General features: G+C 36.0%; 1 protein-coding gene and 1 long non-coding RNA gene across 2 annotated transcripts; one reads left to right on the top strand and one right to left on the bottom strand.

Annotated features, from left to right (window-relative positions):
* Nucleotides 1–755: 755 nt before the first annotated feature.
* Nucleotides 756–10,806, top strand: LOC120008926 (protein SUPPRESSOR OF QUENCHING 1, chloroplastic). Its single transcript, XM_038859310.1, has 28 exons — nucleotides 756–1,177; nucleotides 1,341–1,441; nucleotides 1,553–1,609; nucleotides 1,706–1,800; nucleotides 2,429–2,528; nucleotides 3,187–3,245; nucleotides 3,446–3,570; nucleotides 3,876–4,005; nucleotides 4,390–4,477; nucleotides 4,672–4,756; nucleotides 5,018–5,078; nucleotides 5,167–5,242; nucleotides 5,611–5,721; nucleotides 5,937–6,032; nucleotides 6,329–6,451; nucleotides 6,558–6,755; nucleotides 7,009–7,113; nucleotides 7,243–7,307; nucleotides 7,487–7,580; nucleotides 7,750–7,907; nucleotides 8,320–8,369; nucleotides 8,474–8,595; nucleotides 8,803–8,910; nucleotides 9,001–9,093; nucleotides 9,312–9,348; nucleotides 9,512–9,756; nucleotides 9,900–10,049; nucleotides 10,345–10,806. Exons 1-28 carry the CDS (start codon nucleotides 814–816, stop codon nucleotides 10,507–10,509), a joined length of 3,261 nt encoding a protein of 1,086 aa, XP_038715238.1. The 5' UTR covers nucleotides 756–813; the 3' UTR covers nucleotides 10,510–10,806.
* Nucleotides 9,434–9,822, bottom strand: LOC120008927. Its single transcript, XR_005470562.1, has 2 exons — nucleotides 9,734–9,822; nucleotides 9,434–9,616 (listed from the first exon to the last, which is right to left on the bottom strand). It is a non-coding gene; the product is annotated as an uncharacterized LOC120008927 (long non-coding RNA).
* Nucleotides 10,807–14,193: the final 3,387 nt, after the last annotated feature.

Raw genomic sequence — 14,193 nt, 5'->3', positions numbered from 1 at the left:
TTATACAGCATCCTTCACTACTGCAAGCAAAGATTATGGATTTTTGGTGGAATTAGATTTGTAGTGTCATTATTCTAATTAGTCTGCTTAAAAATTGATTTCATCTCGGCTAATGACAGCACTCTCTGTGGATCAAAAGTTCAAAATTCCTCCATTGGATAGCCACAACCCAAAAATCACAATTGACACACTTTTTTTAGTAACTGATGAACCATCGAACTCACTATACCCCTCAGACAATTGAGTGAGCATAAACATTGGACCTCCAAAACAATCCAAACCACACTGATAATAGATAAGATTAGGTCAAAACCCATGTGAGTGAAAATGAGGATCCTAACCCCTTCTTAGAAGTGGGTTGAAACCCACGATACCAGAAAAATACTCTCAACTGATTCAAACTCCCGATTTTAACATCTACCCTAACTCCAGAAATATAATCAACTGAGCTCCGTGGTTACAATTGACAAACACTTTTCATGAACAACAACTTGGGCTTAAGAAAGCAGTCCGAACAAAGGCCCAAACTCAACCTTCATGGGCTTATCAATGTACACCACTCATCTCTTGGGCCCGATAAAAACAAGCCAGAAAATTAAAAGGTCCAAATTAGTGGTGGATATGGTGAGATACTGGATAAAACACCAATCCCCTTTCTCCACCACTAAAATCACACCATTCTTCCAAAATCATCCCTTCATTTCTCAAACCAGACGAAAGAGAGCGAGGACAGTTTCGTCCTTACATAAAGCAGCTGTAAATAAAACCGTTACCCGCCTTTCTCAACAGTCGCCCAGGACCTAAGCCATAGCTATGGCCATGAAATTACTATACACTCCTTCTCTCTCACACTCAAAGACCACAACCTTATTATTCTTCAGCTCTAAAGGATCAATACCCATTTCGGGCTCAATCAATTCCTTCCAATGGAACCCAAAACGAGACGGGTTTTTGCTTCCGCTGAGGAGGTCAGTGAAGGCTTGTGTGGAGGTGGAACAGAAGAAGAGTGTGACCGAAACGGATGAAATTAAGTGGGGGAAAGTTTCTGCAGTGTTATTTGACATGGATGGTGTGCTCTGCAACAGCGAGGAGCCGTCTAGAATGGCCGCAGTCGACGTGTTTGCTGAGATGGGTGTCCAAGTCACTGTCGAGGATTTTTTCCCGTTTATGGGAACAGGTAATAACATGGGGTTCTTATTCATTCACAATTCATTTGATTATGTAAGAAATATGATGCATTAGTTGCTTTGGAGAATATTTTTCTGTTCGATATCTGGACTTGTTGAATTTTATTTTCTTATGGAGTTGCAGTTTAAGTTCGAATTTACCAATGTAATCAGGTGAAGCAAACTTCTTAGGAGGTGTTGCTAATGTCAAGGGAGTTAAGGGATTTGATCCTGAGGTAGCAAAGAAGAGATTTTTTGAGATATATCTAGACAAGGTAAATTTTAGTTTTGGAATTCAATATTTCAGTTCCGAAAGAAGTCACTTTTTTTTTTCCTGAATCGATTTTGAATTTCTGGAGTCTTTTTTTTTTTCCCTTTTCTTGTAGTATGCAAAACCAAATTCTGGAATAGGATTCCCTGGTGCCCTTGAACTTATCACTCAGGTACGTAAGGAGGCTGATTCTAAGGTGAAATGAATCCATCAAGTTGAAAAAAATGCTATTTTTATTTACTTTATATTATGTAATGTTGTTGCACAGTGTAAGAACAAAGGCCTAAAAGTCGCTGTTGCATCCAGTGCTGATCGTATCAAGGTTGATGCAAATTTAGCAGCTGCTGGTTTACCATTTTCTATGTAAGCTAATGTAATTTGTATGGTCATGTTGATGGGACCCGAAATTTTATTATCATGATTATGATTTATGACCTTGACTTCCAACTTTGTCTCAAAACTCCAAGCATTTTGAAATGTGAGTGGTGGAGAGCTAAATGTAATATATGAACATCATGATTTTAATGCTTATTGTTTAGTTAAATATTGCTTAGTTCGACAGGATAACCAAACTTTCTAAAGTATGAAAATTTTTAAGGGTTTGGTTAATTAATTTGTTACCTTCAATCTTGTATTCAAGCTTGTTTGAGTTGACAAGTTCCAGATTTTCATTTGTACTCTTCAGACAGAAACTGCAGCTAAAATTTCTATTACTGGAGTCTGGAGCATCTGAAAACATGAAATTGATGCCATTCTTATATACTTTTACTGCTTTTGAATATTCAGCCTGTTTAGAAGTTAGTATTTTTAAAAAAGTTCTACACAACTCTCCAACTCACCATATAGAGGTGCTGGATAAGAATGGATTAGTCTAAGCATGATGGACCTGAGCATAGATTCTCTTAGATATAAAAAAAATAGTAATGACTTTGTCACCATTTTTGCTGTAGTTGTTTTTGTTCTTATTATGTTGTCAATCTGTTTCTTTCAGGTTTGATGCTATTGTGTCAGCAGATGCGTTTGAGAATTTGAAACCTGCTCCTGATATATTCTTGGCTGCAGCAAAGATCTTGAATGTGCCAACTAGTGAGGTATTCTAGTAAACCGCAGTATCATTTTCTTTTCTGATCAACTTGGCAAAGACTTTTGTTCCCTTTTAAGAGCTTGCCACATCTTACGTGTGTGATATATGCATATATAGATTTCTATTTTGATGTAAGTTTTCTCGTCCCCTCCTGAAAGCAAAAGAAATAGTCTTGGTTTGCTGTGGGGAAATTTAGGATTATAATGGACTGATACAACGGCGAAATTTAGGACTTGACACAACTAAATGCTTTTTGAGTGTCTCACATAGACTTCTGATAAGATTGTAAGCATAAGTGTAAGTTCTTCTATTATTTAGTGGACGGTTTCCTATTACAATTGGCTGTTTAACATAGTGTGAATGGTACACTCTAAATGCTAGAGTTTCTAAATCAAGTGGTTTCTTGACATACGAGCATTCATAACTGGCTATTTGCTTTTGTAGCATATTCAACTGTAGAAGACAAAGGTTCCTAGATGATATTACAGGCATAAGTGTGTTTGCTAAATTTTCTTTCAAGTTGATAACTTCACATCAGTTTTCTCTTTTCTAATGTTAGTTTATATGCAGTACGCTTATTTTGTCTATATTTTGACATTTAATGGTATAGCAATCTGTTTCAGTTGTCTGATGAATGTAAGTAATACACATATATTTTTCTGTAGTGCATTGTTATCGAAGATGCACTAGCTGGAGTGCAGGCTGCCAATGCTGCAAAGATGAGGTAAACATGCTTATGCTGCTATCTTATGGTCCCATTTGGAATTCAATTAATTCTGGAAGATGATTTGGCTGTATGTTCTATCTTCACTCATATCAATGTATAACAGCAGTGGTTCGGATCTAAACACTGCATTGAATCATCAACATTCTTTGAGTTACTCTTTCCTAGTAATATATGGATACTTTTTCATCTTCTTTCAGATGTATAGCTGTGACAACTACGCTGGCAGAAGAGGCTTTAAAAGGAGCTGGTCCATCCCTTATCAGAAATAATATAGGAAGCGTTTCACTTGATGATATATTCAGCGGTGGCTCTGGTTCCTACAGTATGTAATCATGAGTATTCAGTGAGTTGTCGATGTATATCATCAGAAAATTAGAATGGTGGAGCTACACTCATCCACATCGTAATCGAGATCTTGTAATATGGTCCTGTGTATTCAAGTGTTGTTTCATCATTGCTAAATTGAACTCCTTATGGATGATTTAATTGACTTTATGATTTTTTTAATCAAATTTTGGTGCCATGGCAGGTGCTACTTGTGCTTGGCATTAATAGAATTACTCTTCTTGCACTTAGTTCCCGGATTTTATAATCAGGAAAAAGTCTAATAAAGACATGGCATTGCAGATGAGAATATGCTGGGACCTCACATTTTGCATAATTCTGAGCAAAGTTCACCATCCATGCTCGAGGAAGGAAATAGTAAAACAATGGATCGGCAAGCTCGTACCAATGTTGAAGACTTCTCAACTTGGGGGTAAGATAGGTTCTCTATCACAAAATTTTGTCTGATCCAGTTGCCGTCAACTGATCCCGTAGTATCTCTTATTTTCTATCTTTTCCATTTACCGAATATATTAACTTTAGGAAGGGCCTCTTCCTTAGCCTAGAAGATGCAAGTTAGCGATTCAAGAAGCTGATAGCACACTGTGCGTATCTGCTTTTTATTAAGCACGTGACTAATAAAAAGATGTATTGAGAAGCTTATCATGCTTGAGACGTCAATTAACCAGCTATATCATCCATCAGCATAGAAAAAAGTCTGCACCAAGTTCCACTATCAAAGAAAATAATAAAGAATAGAAAAACATATTTCTGTTAACAATTTTGGCTTCAGGTTGCAGAAATAATCTATGGACAGGTTGCAGGGTTCTCGGAGAGATATGTTAAGATATGGAAGTTTGGGCATTGCTGTTTCTTGTCTACTCTTCACCATAGCAAACTGGAAGGTATAAAGCAACTTGGTGGGAAAATAATGCTGGAAACTTAAGCTACTTTATCTGTCAATGTTCTAGACCTTTAAAGAACATACGGCTTAAACTTTCAAAGTAAAAGATTGTTTAGAGAAGGAAAAATTGGATTTATAAATCATTTCTTGTCATTTCAAAATTTCCACTTATATACCATTGCACTGCCTTTGCAGGCAATGCAATATGCATCCCCTAAAGCCATTTGGAATTTGTTGTTTGGAATTAAGAAGCTACCAAAACCTTTTGATCAGAATGAAGGTATCAGTATTGTCATCTGGTATACTTTCATCTATTAGTGTTGTTTACTCCTTTCTTTTGTTGCCTTATGCTATCATTTTTTTTCCCCTTTTACCTCATTTGATCTTACGAATAGTTTACATCAAAAATTTTGTGGAAAAAAAAAACTGTTTCTGTAAATTCTGTTATTGAATTATTCTTCCTGATGATTCACCTTTAGTGTATAGTCATTACTCATTACCATAAAAAATTTACTTATTCCACACTCTTCCTTGATCATAGGCAACCCAAATAATGAAAGAATCCAACAGTTTGTCAACTATATATCTGATCTGGATTCCAAGTGAGTAAATTTTTTTTGACCTATAATACATGGTCAAACTCTTCACAAAATTTTCATTTTTAAGTCTATTTATGTTTCATTGCTCTAGGGGAACAGCTGCAGTTGTGCCAGAATTCCCAAATAATCTAGATTGGCTTAATACAGCCCCCCTTCAATTTCGCAGGGTAATATCTTATGTACAGTTTCCTTCACTGTGAAAAGAAACTCTATCACATGAAATATAATCTCTTGATAGAGCGAGACTATGTTTAACATCCCAGTAGAGGAAATGAAAAGCTTTACATTGTCAAACTTTCAAGTGTTCCACATGGCATTGCTGCTTTGAACTAAATTTTAGAGTTATTAGATTTTTGTTAGACGAAGACTTTTATTCAGAAGATATTTTTGACAGGATAGCAGTTCTTTTCCATGTCAACCAAAAGCTCAAATAACATATGTTTTTGGTGATCAGTTAGAAAATTTTGATTTATTAAACATATATTGTATAGCTGAAGGTTTGAAGCATTCATATTTTCTTCTTATTTATGAGCAGGATTTGAAGGGGAAAGTGGTTCTTCTGGACTTTTGGACCTACTGTTGCATAAATTGTATGCATGTGCTGCCAGACCTGGAGTTTTTGGAGAAGAAATACAAAGACACGCCGGTAAGGCATTTAAATACATTGTTGTTTCAAAAAGGGATTAGGCTTATTCTCACATTGCTCAAAAATGATAAAATAAAGTTTATGAGTCAATATCCTCAAAAGCTTCCTTTTTTAATTCAATTAATTTCCCATCCAATATCAGTATCTATCTTCTTGCAGTCGTGTTTTGTTTCTTTGTATAATTTTTTTTTCCTTTTTCACTGATCATTTTACAGTTCACTGTTGTGGGGGTACATTCAGCAAAGTTTGACAATGAGAAAGATTTAGAAGCCATACGCAATGCAGTATTACGCTATAACATCAGTCACCCAGTAAGTTGAATATTTTGAACATGGTATGAGAAATATCTATTTGCAGTAGTAGTGTTTTTTTGTTAGGAGAATCTCAAAATATCCCTTATGTGAAGATTGTGAATTGGTTGCTGATTTTTTTATGTGCAAACTCTCACTTGAGAGCGTGAAATAGCCTTTGCTCTTGTCTACCTGTTGACACTGTACTTTTAGCTTTTTCTTTCAAGTTATGTATAATATACCCTTATTTCTCTTTTTGGTTACACAATAGAGCTTATAATATGTTTACCATCAATTAACCCTTTTCATCGATTTAGGTCGTGAATGATGGAGATATGTATTTATGGAGAGAGCTCGGAGTAAATTCGTGGCCTACATTTGCTATTGTTGGGCCGAATGGTAAGCTGCTTGCACAAATATCAGGTGAAGGGCACCGGAAGGTACTGAAAATCACCCCCAATAATTTCCACATTGGCTGCATAATGGATTTTGCTTAATTATTGACCAAAAAACAAAGAAGCTCATATAAATTTCTTTCCATCACAGGATCTTGACAGTCTAGTGGAGGCAGCTCTTCAGTTTTATGGCAGAAAGAGGATGCTAGACAATACACCACTGCCCCTTAGTCTGGAGAAAGATAATGATCCTCGATTATTCACATCTCCCTTGAAGTTTCCTGGAAAGCTGGAAATGGATGTCCGCAACAACCGTCTATTCATTTCTGATAGTAACCACAACCGCATAGTAGGTCCTGTCTTAATTTTTTTTTTTCTCAAACACATACGACACACATATAAGGTTTATTATTTTCCTCCTTGTGGGAATATGGATAATCCAGGACACAATTTATAACCCTTTTGTAGCTGCCAGCATCCCATCCATTTGGGCTTAATATTAGCATATACTTAAGCTTCAGTTTTCCTTTCCCCATCGGTAGCTGTGGCAACTGGCAAGTGAATCTGAACCTGTTTCAGTCTTTCTTTCTTTGTGAATTCAGGTGGTAACTGATTTAGATGGTAATTTTATCACCCAAATTGGAAGTAGTGGCGACCAAGGTTTACGTGATGGTTCCTTTGATGATGCAACCTTTAATCGCCCCCAGGTGAGACTGAGGTTGATATCAACAACCGCTGTAGCTTTTATGCAGTAATGCACTCCTATGTTTGTAGTTCAGGTTCTATTTTTCTCTGAAAATATGTAAAAGCAGTAACATTGTAATATGTTTCTCTAGGGTCTGGCTTATAATGCGAGGAAAAATCTCCTTTATGTTGCAGATACTGAAAACCATGCTTTGAGGTATGTGGATATCAGAACTGTCTTTAGATCTTTGCAACACTTAGCTTGCTCACTTTCCAGTAAAAAGCATATTGAAGGTGCTCAATGTTTTTCCCATGACTTTACTTTCATTAATTTTTTCAATAGCCCCACGTAACCTTTTGTCGAAGGTTGTAATCCCCCAACTTCTAATGTTACAGGGAGATTGATTTTGTTAGCGAGACGGTGAGAACCCTTGCTGGAAACGGGACCAAAGGTTCTGACTATGAAGGTGGAGCAAAAGGAACGACTCAGGCAAGCTTGGAAAATTGACTTGGTTCATATTAAAGAATTCAACTCTTTTGTATAACTACACCTCATCAAGTTGGGGTGGAATCACAATATTAGTTTCATTTCTTTAATTTAGGAAGAGTCAGTGAAGTTTAACTGAAAACAAAATTTTATTTGCTTCATCTGCTTTCAGCTCCTCAACTCTCCGTGGGATGTCTGCTTTGAACCTTTCAATGAGAAAGTTTACATTGCAATGGCTGGCCAACATCAAATTTGGGAACATAATACAATGGATGGAATTACAAAAGCTTTCAGTGGGGATGGCTATGAAAGAAACTTGAATGGATCAAGGTAAGAAACTAAAAGAATATATTCTATGGGAATAATCGTATGTAGGTTTTTCTCCTTAAAGCTTCAATATCACATTCCATTGCTCTCCCACCACTGATGTACTTCCTCAAACTTCCCTGTAAGGTAAAGATCATTTTATATTAAAGTTCAACAGTAGTTGCTTAGTAACATTATGGAACAAAAGATATATGTTGTGTATTAATACTCCTATATAAAGAACAAAAGTAACAATTCGTGGTATATCTACAAGCATGTGTGCTTGCTAACAAATTTCCATTATTTTCACATTAGACCATTTGCTTGGCAAACTGCAATTTGGTTTTTACCCTAGTGTTTTATTTAATTCTGGGTGTTTTCAAGTAGCATGGTTCTCCCATTAACATTGTTTCTCTTTATGTTTCTTATGAGGTAGCTCTACAAACACATCATTTGCACAACCATCCGGAATTTCATTATCTCCCGGTAATATACTTGAATGGTTTTAATGCTTTTGTGAAGAGTAAAAAGTTGTGCTAGTATAACCCTTACTTTTAGAACTGAAGTTGTTCTTGGGTGCTTATTTCTAGATCTGAAGGAAGTATATATTGCGGATAGTGAGAGTAGCTCTATACGAGCAGTTAATCTAAAAACAGGAGGATCCAGATTGCTTGCTGGTGGTGACGCAATATTTCCGGACAACTTGTTCAGGGTAATGTAATTTTGAGAGCAAAAGAAAATAACAAAATCAAAAGGGAAAAGAAAAAACATGTAGCCGGATATCATATTAACAAGATCATGCCTACATTTCAGACAATAATTAAGAAGACGTGCTGAAAACACATATGATGAATTGCACCTTCTCTTCTGTATTATCTATGGTAATCTTCAATTTAATATTTCAACATTTATGTTTCAGTTTGGGGACCATGATGGTATAGGATCTGAAGTACAGTTTCAACATCCATTAGGTGTTTTTGGTGCAAAGAATGGTCAAATTTACATTGCAGATAGCTATAATCATAAGGTAATTAGGTCGGAAAAGAAGATGCTATAGAAACTATTGGGAGCCTTTTTTTTCCAGTTTTGTTGACTTGCATTTCATTTTGAGTTTCAGATCAAGAAGCTTGATCCGGTTAGTAAAAGGGTCAGTACCGTAGCAGGGACAGGGAAAGCTGGCTTTAAAGAAGGACCTGCACTTACAGCTCAGGTATGATTCTTACCCTTAATGGTGAAAATTTTACCATTGATATACTAATAGAATAGCCTCAGGACTCAGGAGTGCAGTACCTTGAACCAGTTTCTATCCTTACCATTGAAAATTCATGGGGCATAACTACTTCAAGAAGTGTTTTTTCCCCACTTTTTTATTTTTCAGAAAACTATTTTGTAAAGCACCTCCTCATTTCATAAATCATGTTCTTGCAGCTCTCAGAGCCATCAGGAATCATTGAAGGGGAAAACGGTGATCGTCTTCTATACTCATATGCCATAGGCATTTATTTAGCTGATATTGCCTTATTAGGCTTCTCCCATTGGAAGCAGGAATATTTTCAATTCTTGTTCCATTCAATTAAACCAGTTACAACTTACAAGCAATTGTCTAATTGCTGCTCCCTGAATTGCAGGAAGACTTTTCATAGCTGATACAAACAACAGCATGATCAGATATCTAGACTCAAGTAGGGAACAACCTGAACTTCTTACTTTAGAACTAAAAGGAGTTCAGCCACCTGCACCGAAATCCAGAATGAAACGACTAAGAAAGCGATCACTAGCTGAAGTAAATACCATTACTGTAGAAGGTGGTTCATCCAATGAAGGGAACATATACCTTAGCATAGCATTACCTGAGGAGTACCATTTCTCAAAGGTTTCTCCATCTTTCTCACTTGGACACTTACTTCAACATGCGCTTAGACCCCCTACTATGTTTGCATTGGATACCATTGTAATCATTTATGGGTTGGTTCATTGCTATTAATTCTGCTAATCTGACTCATAATCCAAATGCAGGAAGCACGCAGTAAATTCAGTGTGGAAACTGAGCCAGAAAATACAGTTGTCGTTGATCCCTCAGATGGAGTTCTTAGTCCAGAGGGATCTGCAGCACTTCATTTTAAGAGATCCTCCCAGGCAGCTTGGGTAGGAAGAATAAGTTGTAAGGTATGCCTGTGCGTATTGCTTAGCTTGAATGCAAAATATATGATTAAAAGTCTAGACATTTTCAGAGATGTAAAAACAAGTTTTTATTTGTTATTTTACTTCCTTTGCCTGCTCGTTATGTAGCCACTGAGCTTGTTTTTATTAGAAAATCGTCGTTCTTGAAGTTAAATTGACAAATCAAACAGACTAATTGAGAGTGGACTAGCAAAAAATAATTCATAAATGATTAGCAAATGTCTCTATGTTTGAGCTAGCTATGTCAAGGTAAGTAATTGCTTTGTCTGGTGTTTGGCAGGTATACTACTGTAAAGAAGATGAAGTCTGTTTGTACCAATCCCTTCTGTTTGAGATACCATTCAAAGAGGTGGTTCCAGACTCTCCTCCAGGAAACATCACCCTTGCATATGCTGTGAAGCCCAAAACTTCAACAAACAGTTTCCAGCTACAGGTTGCCAACTGACATCGCCACCATCTAAATACTAAAATACATTGTGAGTTCCTTGTCAAATTCTTCAATGGCACGATTGGTTACAGTGGACTGGAGAATTCAATACAGAGATAAAAATAGTTTAATTGTTATGCACTGAAGTCCCTGCCTCTATCATTCCTAATCATCATTGTGTTTAGGATAAGCAAGGAATAGATTGCTCACAAAGGCAGGCACCCGTGCGCGCTTGTCTTCAACTGGTTGGTGGACTATGGTGCTTTCTATTGTTTGAATTTCTTTATGCATAAAAGTATGCTTTATTTTGCTTGATTAAGTGGACAGGTTTAGCTACTCACTAAGCCCAAACTCGAGCCGCGTTAGTCACGTGCAAACCCGTAGATAGGTTACGAGATTCTTTACATACCAAGTCCGGAGAGATAATCAACTACACTATCGCCAAGTGGGTTTTAGCTTCCTACATAGCTAGCAAAGAAATTTGTTATCTTTATCGGAAACAATCTTTGACAAACCCTAAATGACATCCATGTGACACCAACCCACATTGTTTAACTAAATTAATTAAGCATTTTTAGGCTGGAACAGATGTGACAGCAGAAACGCGTTTGTTCCACCAAAACTCATGTTTCAACTGGTTTATTATTGTGTTCTTGGTGACATTGTTTTATTGCAATCTTGTTGGTTTGTGAAGGAACACAAGACTTGTGTGAAACAAGGTGGTTTAGGGATTTGTTCCAAGTTTGGATTGTCTGATAGATAAGATTAGACTGCTATCAAGTCAACCACGTAACCATTAATGTAGGAAAAAACCTACATTAGATGAGACAAAGAGAGGGCTTGCCTGTCAAGGGACAGGAAGATAATATTATAGAATGACAAGATGGTCTCTTATTTAATTCAAAACCCATGTTAGGGAGCAACGTTATCCAAAAGTTGTTTGTCCTACTCCTATATAGGTAATCACAAGAGTTTTTAATTAATCTATCATATCCAGTTATTGGGGTTGATTTATACAATACTTTAATCGGTGAGAGGCACCTAAACAAACCTCAATCTAACTGGGATAGTATAGCTGGTTATCTGTTGCGGTTAAAGGCGTATGCGCGTGAAGTTTTCGTGGTTCGACTTATTTCTGTTTTGTTTCATAATGGACCTTGGCCCAACTTATATGTTTGTTGGTAGATTATGAATGCGACTTGTTCGGCCGAGCTTAAACTTTTTTCCTTGACGACCTATATAGAGAAACACCATAATGTCGTTCTCGGTTTTAAAAATAGAAACACCAAAGAAACCTGATTGGTTGGTTGCTTCTTATGGAGAAGTGGGAATATTATTGGAGAATTGAATGTGTCGCTAATTGGTCAATCAGAGAAGCCAAATTGCTCACTAATTATTAAGGGTATTGGACCATGTAATCTGGTATTACAATAGTCGTTCGTAAATCATATACTATTTTTTATTTCTTTCTGACTGAGATAACTTGAAATCTGCAGTGGTGACAGTAATTTATTCTTTGCATTCCAAACAGAAGAATCAAAGAATCCAGAGAACAAATCTATGACAGGGGACAAACTTGCCCTGTGTTGACACCCTGTGATCTGAGAGTAAAACCCAATTTGTATCTAGGATAACTTTGAAAATGAAAGATCATAAAATTGGTCTGAGTGATCTCCGCAGGACCATTTGGTTCATTATGATATTTTATTACAAACTCATGCTCTTGTGAGTGTGTAACATTGAAGACTGTCTCAAGCAAGGAAGCAAAGCCAGAAAGTCACAGGTAATGGGACTAATATGATTCTTTCAGATCTTGCTTCCTGCCCATTAAAAATCACCAAACATATATATATTAGAATTTCCAATCCAATAATATTATCAATTTTGGGTTGTTCGGTTTTCGTGGATACATCGGACCGTACGACTTTGCCTTCCAAGAAAATCATTCATCCTAGTAGTGCCCTCTCAGAAGCGCGCTTAACTACGTACGGAGTTATTACGGGATTTTGTCATTCAAAAAAACGCGTTGTTGATGGTTAAAAATTGAAATTATCTATATATGTTAATAATATATTATTATATATGTTATTTGTGGTGGCTTTCCATTAAAAAAAACATGTTTGAAGTTTACTTTTCAATGTTGATGATGTAGATGGAGAAGAAGGTGAAGAAGAAGGCTCAAGTTCAATGTACTGAACTGTAGAGATCTCAAAGACAGGATATAAAAGAGGAGCATTGTAACATCAAATCAATATTTAATTCTTTGACATGGAAAACTTTTAACACTATTATTTTCACCTCATCCTAATCAATTATAAGTCTTTTCTTACTCAAACATTTGTCAAGTACAAGCATTCAATCACTGCAAAATAGATGGTAAAGAACATGCATGAATGGCAAATAGGGATATGGGGGGGAAAATGTGGAGCAAACATGTCCACAACCCTCTTTTAACACATAAATAAAAAAAAAATAAAAAAAAAATAACAAAACCAGTGATGATAGAAAGTGCCATGAAAACAACCACATTCCCTTCTTTTTCTCTATCCTTTTTTTCATCTCTATGTGCATGCATCAGCCACTAATCATTACTCACAATAAAAACAAAATTCCTCAAAGACCCACAACAGCAACCAGGCCAATTAGTGGAAGACAACTCTTGCTTTTGTTATCCAATGATCAAGTCCCACATCATCAACAAAAAATTAGCAATAAAATAATTAGCTCAAAAGCAAAACAGAAAACGAATTGATCAATAATAAGAGTTAAGAGGGGCAATGGCAAAGCAAATCATATATATATATGGACAGGCCTTGCAATACAAGATAAGGAGACAGATGCTGTTACATGCTTATTTGTGCTTATAATTAAACAACGTGTACATGCTACCACTATATGTTTTATATTTTAAGATCTCTAAGTTTGAAAGAGCATCTTATGCATTAAATTCACATGAGATATTATCATCTTTGGGCTTCGATTCTATGTGAATACATCGGATTTACTCTCAAACACATCATTAATGTGAGAGGAGTTGAATTTTACTTATAAACCATTTATCCAACTGAATTACGGGATACAGATGTGGAGTTTCTGTCTTGACAAGTTGGGCCATCTTTCTACCTCCATGTGTTTGGTGGAAAAGCTAACATTATCCTATAAGTAATTTAAAAAATGGGCACATTTAACATGATCCAATGTGTATCAACTAGGTAAGAAAAAGTATGCTTAAACACATGAAAATCAACAAACAACTTTGAAAGTCTCTTCACAAATTATTACATTTGCACTAGAGAGATGGTTCTATAGCCATTTTAGTTGACCTAATTAATCTTGATAAAAAGCAATTAATTAATTTTCTGTCTTTGTGTGCAAGTAAGTTGACATGATTGAAGGCTACACTCCACCTTAAGATTACCTTTATGTGACCCTTAAACATAAGTATAATTAAAGGGTTGATTAGATTCTATGCCTGCCTTAAACTTTGTGGTTAGAGATATTGCTTAGATAAGAAATGCGTAGTCTGTTGGTTGCTTGAAGAGGTAATGTTTAGGAATGTCTTCTTTTTTCTTCCTCATTATCCTCACAACTTCAGCTCTTTTTTCTTTCATAATAAAAATTAATTTAAACAAATTATGCTTTCAATTCATTTTATATGTATATCAAAAGTTTCCATAAATATCTCTCCACAAATCTTGAGAA

Source organism: Tripterygium wilfordii, chromosome 11 (genome assembly GCF_013401445.1).
Source record: "Tripterygium wilfordii isolate XIE 37 chromosome 11, ASM1340144v1, whole genome shotgun sequence".
In the NCBI taxonomy this organism is placed as follows: Eukaryota; Viridiplantae; Streptophyta; class Magnoliopsida; order Celastrales; family Celastraceae; genus Tripterygium; species Tripterygium wilfordii.
Note: the sequence above shows the minus strand (reverse complement) of the source record. Positions and strands in the feature narration are given on the sequence as shown.